The following is a 17,087-nucleotide window of genomic DNA, read 5'->3' on the forward strand; positions in this document are numbered from 1 at the left end:
TATGTAAATAAATGCACCATTATACATGTGACATCATTTATGCTAATAGGTGTGAACTACAACTGAATTAATTAAAAAGGCAAAATGCCAACTGCAGAAATATACCACAATTAATCTGCCTGAGCTGATGAATATTAATTTGGCTATGCTTCATCAGCTTTAAATTCAACAGAAGCATTGACTCAAGGCTGGTGCCACATGCTCAAAAATAGAATTCTACCTACATTTCTATCCTATGATGATCACGTTTTGCAGCTTTTTACTGGTTAACTCTTTCTTTGATTACGGACTTCCTACATGGAATGTTAGTCACTGTTACAATAATAAGGACACAGCAGTCAGTTTGTATTCAGCAATGTCACAAACAACAATTAAATAAATTCAGATGACCAGGTTTAGTGATATGAATTGAAGGATCAATATTGTCCGGGACATTTTTAGCTCACTATTGGCTTTCTGTTTTCCCTTTCTGGTTGTTATTTTTCCCTTTTCCCCCTCGCCCCAAACTGGGGCAATAATCTGAGCTCTCTCAACACAGCAAAATGAATTTCTTTAAACAAAATTGCATCTTTTGTGAACTGAAAGTTGGACAATTTGCTTAATGTGAATAGGGTAGGATGCATTCCCCAGCAGTCACAGCTACCCATACACTGTAACTTGCGTAGACCACAATCTCCCGTTCACTCCCAAAAGACAAATATCCTGTTGTCAGAAAATTTTGTTGAGGCTAAAGCTAATAGATGAACATATTTACAATTGCAATAATTACACAGAAGACAAAGACTCAGGCAGTAAGTAACCAGTAGTACAATAGTTGAACTATTGCTAAAGCAACAAGAGTTCAAAACTCTTGTAGTTTGTTCCTTTTAACTCAGTCCTCAGGGAAAGTGATGATCCCTATTTCCTCCCCATCCAACCCCAATTCGGTCTTCACTGTTTCATGAAATTCTGCTGATACAGAGAGGTTTTATCAAAATATTGGAATGTCGCAGGAATGATTAGATAGCTCCTCCCGCATTATGTTTGCCTTTTATGCTGGTATGGTAACAGATCAAATTCAAGCCCATTGACCACCCATGGTTACTAAGTGATAAATTAGTGAAAGGTTTTTTCAAAAAGTGCACAGCAAGAAGCTAGTGCGTGGTTTTCTTCTGCCACACTTGCTGTGGCCAAAATCAGCCCTGGAGGAGTTCAGCTGATCTTCCATCAAAGTTAAGACAGCAGATGGAGAGAACATCTGTGGAAATTCTCAGCACTTGTTTCATTTCTTCGATGTGAACATGATTTTTTTGATTTTGTGAAGCAAACAGAATTTTAACATCTGTGGTTACAAAGGGATGGAGATTTCTGGTCAGAAGGATAATCACATAGCAAAAGGTGGACTATTAATGTTCCATGACAATCAAAATATTCCAGATCTAAGGATGACAAAAATGGAACCCTACTGAAATACAGTGTTCTGGATCACAGTGGAATTAGTGTGCTTAATGAGCAGTCAATATATAGATGATCATTAATACCTTAAGGGCACTCTTTTCATCAGAGAGCTGTCATCTTGACTAATTGTTCATTAAAGATTTTTATGGGAATGAGACAAGAATTGTGATCGATATTCTGGCCTAGTGAGAGTCCTGGCAGAAGCTCTTCAGTGCTGAGGTAGGAGGGTTTAACAATCACTGGAAAAAGACAACCAGTGGGCAGAAGCAGTCGGCATATTACACTACTGAAGGACAGGGAGGAGAGCAAAGCTAACCAACCAGATCCAGGCAATTGGCAAACAAAAATTGAGAAAAGCTGCATGGAAAAAGTGGTGATGTGGAGAGACCACTCCATCTGACGAAGGAGCATTGCTCCGAAAGCTTATGGTATTTGCTACCAAATAAACCTGTTGGACTTTAACCTGGTGTTGTGAGACTTCTTACTGGAAAAAGTGGTCCAGCTAAATAAAGAGATTAAGATGGTATTTAGATGAAAAGAAGGAACTTGTATTGTTGCCAAGAAGAATAATGAGCTTGAGGATTGGAAGAGATTAGATACCAGCAAAAGGTGAAGAAAAAATTAAGAGAAACAAAACAGAATATGAGAGCAAACTAGCAAGAAATATGAGGACAAATTGTAAAAGCTTTTACAGTATGTAAAAAGGAAGCAGTTGGTAGAAGTAAATGGGGTCCCTTAGAGGCCAAGACAGGAGAAATTATATTGGAGAATAAGAGAAGTGGCAGAGTTGTTAAACAAATATTTGTGTCTGTTCACACCAGAAGACAAAAAAAAGCACAAATAATGGGAAACCAAAAATCTAATGAGAATGACCACCTTAATGGAATTAATATTTAGTAAAGATCGGGGATAAGCCATTTGGCCCATCAAGCCTGCTCTGCCATCCATCAAGATCCTAGCTGATCTGATTGTGGCCTTAACTCCACTTTCCTTCCTAGACCCAGAACATGACTCTCTTGTAGATCAAAAATCTGTTTAACTGAGCCTTCAACATAGTCAGTAAGAAGAATTCCATAGAATAATGATCCTGAGAGAAAAAAAAAAATCGCTCCTCATATTTGTCACAAATGGGAGACCCCTATTGTGCCTCCTAATTCTAGATTTCCCCACAAGGGGAAACATCCTCTCAGCGTCTGCCCTGTTAAGCCCCCTCAATGTTATGCTATGTTTCAATAAGATAACCTCTGATTAAGGCACAACCTGCTTAACTTCTCGTCATAAGACAAATTCATCCTAGCAGTCAACCTAGTGAACGTTCTCTGAACTGCTTCTAAAGCAATTATATCCCTCCTCAAGTAAAGAATTCAAAACTGCATGCTGTACTTGTGCAGTCTCATCAATGCCCTCTCCAGTTGTAACAAGATTTCCCTATTCCATCTCCTTGTATAAAGGCCAACATCCCATTTGCATTCCTAATTACTTGCTGTATCTGAATGCTGACATTTTGTGATTCATGCACATGAACACCCAGGTCCTTCTGTACAGCAGTATTCTGGCAGGAAGAATAGGAAAACAGAATACTCTTTAAATGGAGAGAGACTGCAAAGTGAACAACCTCACATTTCCCTACATCACTATACTCCATCTGCCAATTTTTTTGCCTACTCGTTTAACCTATCTATATTCTTTTGCAGACTCTTTGAGGGGGATTTTCAGCTCCCATTTTCCAGGAGCAGGAAATCCCACAGGAGTCCCAAAATGCAATTTATGTCGGCAGGATTTCCCATTCCGTTTGTTTCCCCTCACACCGTGACGTAACAAGAATCCCTGTTTGGATGTTTTTAAATATTATCAGGCACGTACACAAAGAAACAAAGAACAATACAGCACAGGAACAGGCCCTTCGGCCCTCCAAGCCTGCACCGATCAGGTGTTCCTAACTAGACCATCCGTTTGTATCCCTCTATTCCCACCTGATATTCTACACCTGATATTATTTCCCCCTCATGAATCACAACAGGCCCCCCCATGACAATGATCTGGTGAGCAGAACCTGCCGGATGGAGGGTCATGTCCAAGCGCTGCCCCCTGGCACTGCCAGCAGCAGGAAGGGAAAAAAAGACAATTGCTTCACAGTGGCAATAAATGAGCAGAGCCAGCAACTGGGTGCAGACGCAAAACAATTGGGAAGAAACAAATTGAAGGATGTAGAGAATGAAAAGGAGAAGAAGGTTGCAATGTATAATTTCTTTCACAACCTCACTAAGATGGGCGGCACAGAAGCACAGTGGTTAGCACTGCAGCTTCACAGCGCCAGAGACCGGGTTCGATTCCCAGTTTGGGTCACTGTCTGTGTGGAGTTTGCACGTTCTCCCCGTGTCTGCGTGGGTTTCCTCCAGGTGCTCCAGTTTCCTCCCACATTCTGAAAGACATACTGGTTAGGTGCATTGACCCGAACAGGCGCCAAACTGTGGCAACTAGGGAAATTTCACAGTAACTTCATTGCAGTGTTAATGTAAGCCTTACTTATGACTAATAAATAAACAAAAACAAAATTGAATACTCATAATCACTGTTGCAATGTAAAAAAATCACAGCAACCAATTGGTGCACAAGATCCTATGTAGAGCAATCAGATGGCCAGCTAAAAGCAAAATATTCAAATGCTGGAAATCTGAAATAAAAACAGAAAATGCTGGATAAACTCAGCAGGTCTGGCAGCATCTGTGGATAGAGAAACAGAGTTAGGTGTGACAGTTGGTGTCTCACTGTGGGAGTGCTGCTCGGGCTGCAGTAGAGTAATTAATTTATTTAATTATTTTTCAGTTCAATTAGTGAAAAAAATCGGAGGTTTTTTTTTCTAAACAGGAAATAGGCCCAGCAGCAGCCTGGGAAGATTTTGGAGGGTTTAAAAGTAGGCCGCACCTTTGAGCGGGCAGCGTCGTTAGCGGGCAGTGGAGTGAGCAGGGGACAGAGTGAGAGCTAAAAGGGCTTTGGCTCACAGGGCTTCGGCGAGGAAGGTTGTTTGTTTGTTTTTCTTCGGTTACACCCCCTTTTTGTTTTATCCCCAAAACTAAAAAGGACATGGCTGGTATGAGTGGGAGGCCAGTATACTGCATTCGGTGTGGGATGTGGGAGTTCCTGGAGACAACTTGCCTCCCGGAAGTCCATATCTGTGCCAGATGTGTGGAACTGCATCTCCTGAAGGATCGTGTAAGGGAGCTGGAGCTGAGGCTCGATGAACTCAGTTTAGTTAGGGAAAATGAAAGAGTCATAGATAAAAGTTATAGTCAGGTAGTGACACCAGGGTCTCGGAAGGAAGACACGTGGGTCACGGTTAGGAGGGGTAATAGTCAGAAGGGTGATGTGCCAGAAAGCACCCCAGTGGCAGTCTCCCATAAGAGAAAGGGATGGGCAACAGATGGGAGAAGGGAAGGGAGTGAGCAGTCTGTGGAGGGATCCCCTGTGGTTGTCCCCCTCCACAATAGGTATATTGTTTTGGATTCTGTGGAGGGGGATGACCCTCCAGGGGTAAGCCACGAGGACCAGATCGCCTCCACGGGGACAGGCTCAGGGGTCCGGAAGGGAAAGAAGGGGTTTAGGAGAGCGATAGTTGTGGGGGACGCAATAGTTAGAGACACGGACAGGCGCTTCTGTGGGACTGAACGAGAATCCAGGATGGTAGTCTGCCTCCCTGGTGCCGGGGTACTGGATGTCTCCGAGAGGGTAGGAAGCATATTTAAAAAGGAAGGTAGTCAAACGGATGTGATTGTACACATTGGGGGAAATGATGTAGGTAGGAAGAGCAGGGGGGTCATACGAGAGAAATTCAGGGAGTTGGGTGCTAGGCTAAAAAGTAAGACCTCCAGTGTAGCAATCTCTGGACTGCTCCCGGTGCCTAGTGCAAGTGAGGCTCGGAACAGGGAGATTCTACAGTTGAACGCGTGGCTAAAGGACTGGTGCAAGAGGGAGGGTTTTAAATTCATAGATAACTGGGAAATCTTCAAGTCAGGATGGCAACTGTACAGAAAGGATGGGTTACACCTTAACTGGAAGGGAGCAAATATCCTGGCTGGGAGTTTTGCTCGAGTGTTTCGGCAGGATTTAAACTAGTGTGGCAGGGGGGTGGGGAACAAAACAGGAGGTCAGTAAATACTGAGGCTGGGGTCGAGCTGGGGGCCAGGGCAAGGCTAGCTAAGAAGAGGAGCACTCTGGAGGAGGAGGACCTGACTGGGCCTGGAGGTCTGGAGTGCATCTGCTTCAATGCGAGGAGTGTAACGGGTAAAACAGACGAACTTAGGGCCTTAATGCTTGTGCGGAATTTGGATGTGGTTGCGGTGACGGAAACTTGGTTAAAAGGACAGGACTGGCAGCTGAATATTCCGGGGTATCAGTGTTTTAGGCGAGACAGAGGAGGGGCTAAAAAAGGTGGGGGAGTAGCGATATTAGTTAAGGAGCATATTACCGCGGTGCAGAGGGTAGACAACTTAGAGGGGTCATGTACTGAGTCGCTGTGGGTGGAACTCAGAAACAGGAAGGGTGCAGTCACTATGCTGGGGGTGTACTACAGACCACCCAACAGCCCACGGGAAGTGGAGGAAAGGATATGTCAGGAGATTCTGGATAGGTGCAGAAAACATAGGGTTGTTGTAGTGGGGGACTTTAATTTCCCTGGCACAGACTGGAAAGTGCTTAGAGCTGGGGGACCGGACGGGGAGGAATTTGTAAAATGCGTACTGGAAGGTTCTTTGGAACAGTATGTAGATAGCCCGACTAGAGAGGGGGCTATACTGGACCTAGTTCTGGGAAATGAGCCCGGTCAGGTCGTCAAAGTTTCGGTAGGGGAACATGTGGCAAATAGTGACCACAACTCTGTTAACTTTAGGATAGTAATGGACAAGGATGAGTGCTGTCCTACGGGCAGGGTGCTAAACTGGGGGAAGGCTGACTATAGCCGGATTAGGCAGGAATTGGTGGATGTTGATTGGGAGAGGATGTTCGAGGGTAAGTCCGCGTCTGGCATGTGGGAGTCTTTTAAGGAACTATTGATAAGGCTGCAGGATAGGCATGTGCCTGTAAAAAGGAAAGATAGGAAAGGTAGGATTCGAGAGCCGTGGATAACCAGGGAAATTGAGGATCTGATTAAAATGAAAAGGGAGGCGTACGTTAAGTCCAGGCAACTGAAAACAGATGGAGCTCTGGAGGAATACAGAGAGAGTAGGAAAGATCTCAAACGGGGAGTTAGAAGGGCAAAAAGAGGGCACGAGATGTTCTTGGCAGGCAGGATTAAGGAGAATCCTAAGGCATTCTATTCATACATTAGGAACAAAAGAGTTGTCAGGGAGAAAATCGGACCTCTCAGGGACAAAGGAGGGGAATTATGCTTAGAACCCAAGGGAATAGGGGAGATCCTAAATGAATACTTTGCATCGGTATTCACGAAGGAGAGGGGCGTGTTAACCGGGAGTGTCTCGGAGGGAGGTGTTGACCCGTTAGAGAAAATCTCCATCACGAGAGAGGAAGTGTTAGGTTTTTTAGGGAACATTAAAACTGACAAAGCCCCAGGGCCTGATGGCATCTATCCTCGACTGCTCAGGGAGACGAGAGAGGAAATTGCTGGGCCTCTGACGGAAATCTTTGTCGCTTCTTTGGACACGGGTGAGGTCCCTGAGGATTGGAGGATAGCGAATGTGGTCCCGTTGTTTAAGAAGGGTAGCAGGGATAACCCAGGAAATTATAGGCCGGTGAGCTTGACGTCCGTGGTAGGGAAGTTGTTGGAGAGGATTCTTAGAGACAGGATGTATGTGCATTTAGAACGGAACAATCTCATTAGTGACAGACAGCATGATTTTGTAAGAGGGAGGTCGTGCCTTACAAATTTGGTGGAGTTTTTTGAGGAAGTGACAAAAACGGTTGATGAAGGAAGGGCCGTGGATGTCGTCTATATGGATTTCAGTAAGGCATTTGACAAAGTCCCACATGGCAGGTTGGTTAAGAAGGTTAAGGCTCATGGGATACAAGGAGAAGTGGCTCGATGGGTGGAGAACTGGCTTGGCCATAGGAGACAGAGGGTAGTGGTCGAAGGGTCTTTTTCCGGCTGGAGGTCTGTGACCAGTGGTGTTCCGCAGGGCTCTGTACTGGGACCTCTGCTATTTGTGATATATATAAATGATTTGGAAGAAGGTGTAACTGGTGTAATCAGCAAGTTTGCGGATGACACGAAGATGGCTGGAATTGCGGATAGTGAAGAGCATTGTCGGGCAATACAGCAGGATATAGATAGGCTGGAAAATTGGGCGGAGAGGTGGCAGATGGAATTTAATCCGGATAAATGCGAAGTGATGCATTTTGGAAGAAATAATGTAGGGAGGAGTTATGCAATAAATGGCAGAGTCATCAGGAGTATAGAAACACAGAGGGACCTAGGTGTGCAAGTCCACAAATCCTTGAAGGTGGCAACACAGGTGGAGAAGGTGGTGAAGAAGGCATATGGTATGCTTGCCTTTATAGGACGGGGTATAGAGTATAAAAGCTGGAGCCTGATGATGCAGCTGTATAGAACGCTGGTTAGGCCACATTTGGAGTACTGCGTCCAGTTCTGGTCGCCGCACTACCAGAAGGACGTGGAGGCATTGGAGAGAGTGCAGAGAAGGTTTACCAGGATGTTGCCTGGTATGGAGGGTCTTAGCTATGAGGAGAGATTGGGTAGACTGGGGTTGTTCTCCTTGGAAAGACGGAGAATGAGGGGAGATCTAATAGAGGTATACAAGATTATGAAGGGTATAGATAGGGTGAACAGTGGGAAGCTTTTTCCCAGGTCGGAGGTGACGATCACGAGGGGTCACGGGCTCAAGCTGAGAGGGGCGAAGTATAACTCAGACATCAGAGGGACGTTTTTTACACAGAGGGTGGTGGGGGCCTGGAATGCGCTGCCAAGTAGGGTGGTGGAGGCAGGCACGCTGACATCGTTTAAGACTTACCTGGATAGTCACATGAGCAGCCTGGGAATGGAGGGATACAAACGATTGGTCTAGTTGGACCAAGGAGCGGCACAGGCTTGGAGGGCCGAAGGCCTGTTTCCTGTGCTGTACTGTTCTTTGTTCTTTGTTCTTTGAAGGGGGGGAGGTTTAACAGAGATATCAGAAGGACATATTTCACACAGAGGGTCGTGGGGGCCTGGAATGTGTTGCCGGGCAAGGTGGTGGAGGCGGACACACTGAGAACGTTTAAGACTTATCTAGACAGCTATATGACCGGAGTGGGAATGGAGGGATACAAAAGAGTGGTCTAGTTTGGACCAGGGAGCGGCGCAGGCTAATTGTTCCTTGTTTCTCGTTTCAAGGCTTCATTCTATGATCATCTTGCTGGTGCCAGTACAGAGCGAGACTGCGGATAGTTGGGAACCTGTCTCGGGGGCAGGGAATTCATATGGTGTTCATGGAAGTGGAAATGACTAGGGTTGGGAAGCATTTTCCGATCAGGGCCATTGTGATCTCCTGGACTCGTTTCGATCGCCTCAGGGGGTCGGAGAGGAATTTCCCAGATTTTTTTTTCCCCATATTGGCCCTGGGGTTTTTCACTCTGGGTTTTCGCCTCTCCCTGGGGATCACATGGTCTGGAATAGGGGGGTGGGGGTGAGTTAATAGGTTGTAATGAACAAAGCATCGTAGCTGTGAGGGACAGCTCGGTGGATAGGATATTGGTATGTAGATAGGCTGGAAAATTGGGCGGGGATCCTGGATTCAGGATTCAATCCTGGACCGGGGAGCGGCGCGGGCTTGGAGGGCCGAAGGGCCTGTTCCTGTGCTGTATTGTTCTTTGTTCTTTGAGTTAATGTTTTGAGTCCACATGACTCTCCTACAGAACTGATGGCTAGATAATTTGATTTAGTGATAGCATTTGAGGGGTAAAGATTGGCTCCAACACCAGGAAAACTCCCCTGTACTTTTTCAAAATATTGTCATGGAATCTTTTCAGTCTGGTTATGGTTTAACTTCTCATCAAAAAGATAGCTTTCCAGTAGTCCAGCACTCATTCAGTACTGTGCTGGTGGAGAGATTAAACTTAGTCTAACGCCTAGGTAGCTACAAAACTGACACCCACTCCACACCCATCAGTCCTCAAGACCGGGGAGCGGCGCGGGCTTGGAGGGCCGAAGGGCCTGTTCCTGTGCTGTATTGTTCTTTGTTCTTTGAGTTAATGTTTTGAGTCCACATGACTCTCCTACAGAACTGATGGCTAGATAATTTGATTTAGTGATAGCATTTGAGGGGTAAAGATTGGCTCCAACACCAGGAAAACTCCCCTGTACTTTTTCAAAATATTGTCATGGAATCTTTTCAGTCTGGTTATGGTTTAACTTCTCATCAAAAAGATAGCTTTCCAGTAGTCCAGCACTCATTCAGTACTGTGCTGGTGGAGAGATTAAACTTAGTCTAACGCCTAGGTAGCTACAAAACTGACACCCACTCCACACCCATCAGTCCTCAAGCCCCCAGCCAACTCCACCCACCCCCCATCTGTTGATTTCAATTTTGAGCTTCAACTGATTCATAATCCACAGCACTTTGAGGAGTTACCCCATTTGTAGCCAGCGTTACTTTAAAGTGCGACTAAATGAATTTACCCCTGTATGTGCTTTCCATTGCACAAAGTCTCTGGGACGGCTGAAATTCAGTCTCGTCTATTTTGTTTTATTTTATGTCAATTCTTCATTGCTGTGATTGATATGTCTGATGTTCTTCTTCAATAGACAGCTGCTGGATATTTGCTAAATCATTATTGCTGGGATTTGGACCCTCCCAGTCAAAGTCTGGAATACAAATGGCTCCCTGTCTCCCGTCCTGCCGAAGACCCCAAAATTAAGTTCACATCATGTTCCAGCAAAACTTAGTGCTCTCCAACTACTGTCGAAATCACTGAAAATTCAACACATCATCTGTCAATGAACTGTATGATCAGTGAATCACTGTACAATACTGCAAACCTGGTATCATTGCTACAACAGGATGCAATTGCGTCATAATTCAGCATGAGATTTATCGGTATTGTACTCAAGGTATCAAATGTCTTATTTTTGCTTTTGAAGGACACAAGAAAACGTGGCTACAATGTCTTAATTTTACTGTAGAAAATATCTTTATTAAAATAGTTTTGATTTCAGAGTCAGTAGTGAGTCTTTTAAGGTAAATGGCAAAGACATTGAAGGGATAATTTTCTAACTTTGCTCTCCTGCCATGGAGACTTGCCAGCCACTGTTGCACATTGTGAATCTGGGCACCATAGCAAACAATTTTCCAACGAGCAGTTCCATAGGCAAAACATGGAAATGATCAACATTAGTCATGTTGAGATCAAAAAGGAAGAGGTATTAGAGTTCTCGAGAAATATTAAGGTAGGCAAGCCCCCTGGGCCTGATGGGATATACCCCAGAATACTGAAAGTAGCAAGGGAGGAAATTGCTGGGCCCTTGAGAAATCTTTGTATCCTCACTGGCAACAGGGGAGGTCCCAGAGGATTGGAGAATAGCCAATGTTGTTCCTTTGTTTAAGAAGGGTAGCAAGAATAATCCAGGTAATTACAGGCCGGTGAGCTTTACATCAGTGGTAGCGAAATTATTGGAGAGGATTCTTCGAGACAGGATTTACTCCCACTTGGAAATAAGTGGAGGTATTAGCAGAGAGGCAACATGGTTTTGTGAAGGGGAGGTCGTGCCTCACTAACTTGATCGAGTTTTTCAAGGAAGTGACCAAGATGATTGTTGAGGGTAGGGCAGTGGATGTTGTCTACATAGACTTCAGTAAGGCCTTTGACAAGGTCCCTCATGGCAGACTGGTGGTGAAGTCGCATGGGATCAGAGGTGAGCTGGCAAGGTGGATACAGAACTGGCTAAGTCATAGAAGTCATGATGTGGAGATGCCGGTGTTGGACTGGGGTAAGCACAGTAAGAAGTCTCACAACACCAGGTTAAAGTCCAACAGGTTTATTTGGTAGCAAATACCATAAGCTTTCATAGCACTGCTCCTTCGTCAGATGGGCTGTGGGCTGAAAAATGGCAAATGGAATTTAACGCAGACAAGTGTGAGATATTGCACTTTGGAAGGACAAACCAAAGAACGTACAGGGTAAATGGTAGGACTCTGAAGAGTGCAGTTGAACAGAGGGATCTGGGAATACAGGTACAGAGTTCCCTAAAAGTGACGTCACAGGTGGATAGGGTCGTAAAGAGTGCTTTTGGTACATTGGCCTTTATAAATCGGAGTATCGAGTATAAAAGTTGGAGTGTTATGGTATGGTTATATAAAGGCATTGGTAAGGCTGAATTTTGGAGTATTGTGTACAGTTTTGGTCACCTAGTTACAGGAAGGATGTAAATAAGATTGAAAGAGTGCAGAGAAGGTTCACAAGGATGTTGCCGGGACTTGAGAAGCTGAGTTACAGAGAGAGATTGAATAGGTTGGGACTTTATTCCCTGGAGCGTAGAAGATTGAGGGGAGATTTGATAGAGGTGTATAAGATTTTGATGGGTATAGATAGAGTGAATGCAAGCAGGCTTTTTCCGCTGAGGCTAGGGGAGAAAAAAACCAGAGGGCATGGGTTAAGGGTGAAAGGAGAAAAGTTTAAAGGGAATATTAGGGGGGGCTTCTTCACGCAGAGAGTGGTGGGAGTGTGGAATGAGCTGCCGGATAAAGTGGTAAATGCGGGGTCACTTTTAACATTTAAGAAAAACTTGGACGGGTTCATGGATGAGAGGGGTGTGGAGGGATATGGTCCAAGTGCAGGTCAGTGGGACTAGGCATAAAATGGTTCGGCACAGACAAGAAGGGCCAAAAGGCCTGTTTCTGAGCTGTAATTTTCTATGGTTCTATGGAGTGGATATCTGCAGATATCCACTCCGTCTGACGAAGGAGCAGTGCTCCGAAAGCTTATGGTATTTGCTACCAAATAAACCTGTTGGACTTTAACCTGGTGTTGTGAGACTTCTTACTGTCAGTAATGATGGCCATGCAATTATTGTAAAAACCCATCTAGTTCATGATCTTTTGGAAAAGGAAATATATTGAATCCCTACAATGCAGAAGGAGAACATTTGGCCCATCGAGTCTACACTGACTCTCCGAAGACCATCTTACCCAGGCCATCCCCTTAAACTCACACACAGCTCTAATCCACCTAACCTACACACTTATGGACACTAAGGGGCAATTTAACATGGCCAATCCAGCTAACCTGCGCAGAAAGCTGGAATAAAGATAAGGTGGTGATGAACAAGAAAACCAACAGTGTGAAGTAAGAACATAACAGGAGCAGGAGGCCATTTGGCTGTGGGAGGAAATCAGAGCACCTGGAGGAAACCCACACAGACATGGGAAGGATGTGCAAACTCCACACAAAGTCACCCAAGGCCGGGATCAAACCCAGATTCCGGTGCTGTGAGGCAGCAATGCTAACCACAATGCCACTTTGCTGCCCATCCTTACCTGCTCTGGCCTACATGTGACTCCAGACCCACAGCAATTTGGTTGACTCATAACTCCCTTCTGAAATCGCCAAGCATGCCACTTCATTCAAGGGCAATTAGGAATGGGCATCAATTGCTGGCTTTGCCAGCGACACCCATATCACAAGAAAGAATTAAGAAATAAGACCATAGCTGATTTAATTGTGGCCTTAACAGCACTTCCTTACCTGTCTCCCATAACCCTGGACTCCCTTGTCAATCAAAAATCTGTCAAACTCAGCTTTGAATATATTCAACATTTGGATGAGGAAGGAATAATGGGAGGAGTCAGTGGCTGTCCAAGTACGAAGATATCAGAGGAGAATGGTGTTAATGTGCATGGTGCATTGATAAAAGATGTGCGTGTTTGTGATTATATGTTGACAGATGTGATGGAGGGAAAGTAATGTTAAGTGTGAAAGACTTGTTGAGAGAGAAATATGATGAGGTGTACTCAGCCTTGCTGCTTTGATGAGGTTATTGAATGTTTTCCTACACTGAAGCATTGCCCTAAGGGTTAGTGCTACTTGCGTTGATCCCAGCAGCCACCCCGGCCAGCCCTGCTGGATGGTGACCCTGGGGATGCTTCTGCGAATACTGGAGAACACTGCCTCTCTACTTGCCCTGATTATTCTTGGTAAGAAGTCTCACAACACCAGGTTAAAGTCCAACAGGTTTATTTGGTAGCAAATACTATAAGCTTTCGGAGCACAGCTCCTTCTTTAGATGGAGTGGATATCTGTGCTTACCCCAGTCCAACGCTGGCATCTCCACATCCTGATTATTCTCACCAGGACTTGCAGGGAAGCATCAGCAAAGCTGTGCGGGTGCCCTGTGACTCATTCCCCTATTTGATCTACCTTGCATCAGTATAACAAGCAAATCTAAGGGAGTCCCATCAATGATTAAGAGGTGGTTTATTCCTACTTTAAAACAGGCTCCTCGAGGCCTGCCACAAAATGCATGGACAGAAGGTCAGACTGACAATTTCTGAATGTGATCAGGTGAATAGGCAACAATCACCAGCACCAGGCATTTAAATTGGCTGGGTCTCAGCTGGTGACATTTGGGCAGTTTCTCCTCTTGTCCTCTCCCTGTTCACCTGATTCCAGCCCAGAGTTAAAAATCAGGGTTTTGGTTTATTTTTCCTGTGTGTTGAATTTAGCTCTTGATGTATTGCTGGGTGTCTGGCAGCTTTTACAGAATAATGTCCACTGTGGAAGGCTTCACCCATTTGGATGTTTGGGGGCCGGTCAAAGTAACAGGTCCCCAATTTCACCCCAAGTCACAGAAAGGCCTCAGCCACCTGGCTGTAAAATAAACAGGATGGAACAAGAGAAGTTCGTGGATCTCTTTAAATTTTAACACCCGTTCTGCCCATGTCCGCTGCATGAGGAAAGTTAAAATGCAGTCCAAAGATGTGTGGGTTAGGTGGATTGGCCATTCTAGATTGTCCCTTAGTGTCAGGGGGACTAGCTAGGGTAAATGCATGGGGTTATGGGGATAGGGCCTGGGTGGGATTGTGGTTAGTGCAGACTCAATGGGCTGAATGGCCTCCTTCTGCACTGTAGGATTCTATGATTCTCTTGCATGTTTATGATGTCCAGAAGAACTACATGAAGAAAGTGACAGAACAAGAGAGCGCAGATTTGTATTCAGTGAACCAATAAATTCCAGTCACTGCCAACTAGGCTAGCAAATGAATCAGTGATTGTGGCCATCACTACTGACTGCATTCATAGTCTGAGTCATCGAGTCCATCAATCACTTCTGGCAACGTACCAGTCTAAGTTAATTGGCTAATCAGTCACTGCCATGGCAGTTTAGCCATGTAATCAACCCAGGTTAGAGCAATGTATCCTGTTCCACATTCTGTGACCCGACTGACTGTGACCTGAGTTTCGACAGAGTGTGATCTGGGAGCACGCAGCTGAGGAAGATGATCAGTGTGTGTGTGCAATTACTTGAGCTGTTAAGAGAAGGGTGGTTTATCATCACCGTGGTGGGACAGTGACATCAAAACCATCTACAAACTGCAAGCTTGAGAAAATAGGAGGAAAATGTAAGAAACATTTTGGTCATTGTTGCCAAATTAAAATGAAAACAGCCTGTGGCAGTAGGTGACCTTTCTAATTGATTGCTATTGTTCACACCCTTCCCTTGGTAACTAGTATGAATGAAGTAGCTGAAGATTTCACAGGCTGATTAATGGTCTGTCAGGCCGTGATGTGAACGCTTCTTCCATATCCATAACCATCTTTATATCAGCCAATATGATGGTCAATCTGATATGGCGAGAGGGTCTTATGATCTCCCAGAACCCACACAATGAAGGATTAGGGGCTACCCAAATGGCTGCAAGTATCCCACTGGATGTGCATCCAGAATTCAGCGTGATGGCTCTCATCTCCACTCAGACTGTCTGGACCATACACCCTCCTCAGTCATGAATGTTATCATCAGTCATTATGTATGTCTACTTGTTGTTACAATAGCAACAGGCCCTTTACACCTATGTAATGCATTTTGTTTTAGTTGACAACAGTTTTCATTTAAAGAAAAAATGCAAGATGAAAGACCAAGGGGAACAGGAACAGGAGAGAAAGCATGTCAACACCTTGGCAAAGACAGTTTATTTTCTTTAACACTCAATAGATCCTGATCTCTTTAGGAGTGAGTGAGTTAGTCAGTTTGTAGTAATCATGTTTTGGAGTCAGAATGTTGGAGGCTGAACTCCCACTCCAGATCTGTGCACAATAATCAAGACTGACGCTCCAGCGGAGTCCTGATGGAGTGCTGCCTTTCAGATGAAGTGCTAAACCAAGACCATGTCTGCCTTCGCAGGTCGACATAAAAGATCCCATGGCACGACTGAGAAGAAAAACTGTGGAGTTAGGTCTAGTGTCCTGGCCAATCACTCAACCAACACTGCTGAAAGACAGATTACTATGTGCAAATTAGATGCTGCATTTTCTACATCATAACAGTGAATACATCCAAATGTACTTAAATGGCTTTAAAGCGCTGTGAGGCATCCAATGTTTGTGAAAAGGTGCTATATAAATGCAAATCTATCTTTTTCCAAACAAGGAGTGAGACAGCTCACCAAAACCTAAAGCAATAGCCAATCTTCTGATGCAGACACTTGCTGGAATACACCCGCTAAACAAAAGATAACTATTCCAACAAACACCTCTTAATCACACACAATCTCTACTGCCAGATGAGATGATGACTTACCTGATAATCCACTTCTACTGCAAGGAGGGAATTTTAAAGTTTATTTATTTGTCACAAGTAAGGCTTACAGTAACACTGCAATGAAGTTACTGTGATTCATTTTGGTAGAATGAACATTGAGAGACAATATAAAATAAAGGGTACAACTTTAAAGAGGGTGCAGGAGAGAGAGAGCAGAAAAGATTCACAAGTATAATTTCTTCTAGCCACAATCACCAGTGGTTTCCATATGTCACCTAATGCAAAAGACCATTTTCTCACCTCTGTTACCTGCCACCTCAACTGTTTCAATTACCAGTTTTAAATCAAAGTTCTCCCTTGATAAAAACAAAATATTGCAGACATTGGAGATCGGAAATAAAATAAGTAAATCAAAAAACTCCGATCAACTCAACCTCGCTTATGAAGAATCATACTGAACTCGAAACAATAACTCTGTTTCCATCCCCACAGATGCTGCCAGACCTGCCAAGGTTTTCCAGCATTTTCTGTTTTTATTTCTCTTTTGAAAGTTTTGGAGCACCTCTACAAACGAATCTTCTCCTTACGGACCAGATACAATACCATTTTTTTCCCAATAATCTGCCCTTAGCAGACGTGCCTGACCTAAAGCTCAACAGTGACCCTATTTGTAGCGACCTGCTTACTGGATTTTACATTCAACCCAGCCACTCACTGATGGAGATTAAGGTCAAGCCATGTTGTATAGTCCACAGCAACAACAGCATTTATTCAGTTAGGAGATACCAAACAGAAACTGGCAAACACTATCAACAATAACTTGCATTCATATTACATTAAATGCACATCACAGAAACATAATCAGACAAAATTCCAAAAGGAGGAGATATTAAGACTGGTGCCTAAACACTTGGTCAGAGATTGATTTTACAGACTACTTAAAGGAGAA

At 44.4% G+C, this 17,087-nt stretch overlaps 1 protein-coding gene across 8 annotated transcripts in view; it reads left to right on the plus strand.

The window, feature by feature from the left end:
* Positions 1-10,604, plus strand: part of LOC144494813 (uncharacterized) — a 146,751-nt gene extending 136,147 nt beyond the window's left edge. For 6 of the 8 annotated variants that reach the window (XM_078214186.1, XM_078214192.1, XM_078214194.1 and 3 more), the window contains one exon: positions 10,190-10,600. In XM_078214186.1, coding sequence (XP_078070312.1) covers positions 10,190-10,330 — 141 coding nt within the window. In that variant the 3' untranslated portion in view covers positions 10,331-10,600. Of the gene's footprint in view, positions 1-10,189 lie in introns of all 8 variants that reach the window. The other 2 variants (XM_078214188.1, XM_078214189.1) reach the window with 1 other exon arrangement.
* Positions 10,605-17,087: the final 6,483 nt, after the last annotated feature.

The sequence above is a fragment of the Mustelus asterias genome, chromosome 6 (assembly GCF_964213995.1).
Source record: "Mustelus asterias chromosome 6, sMusAst1.hap1.1, whole genome shotgun sequence".
In the NCBI taxonomy this organism is placed as follows: domain Eukaryota; kingdom Metazoa; phylum Chordata; class Chondrichthyes; order Carcharhiniformes; family Triakidae; genus Mustelus; species Mustelus asterias.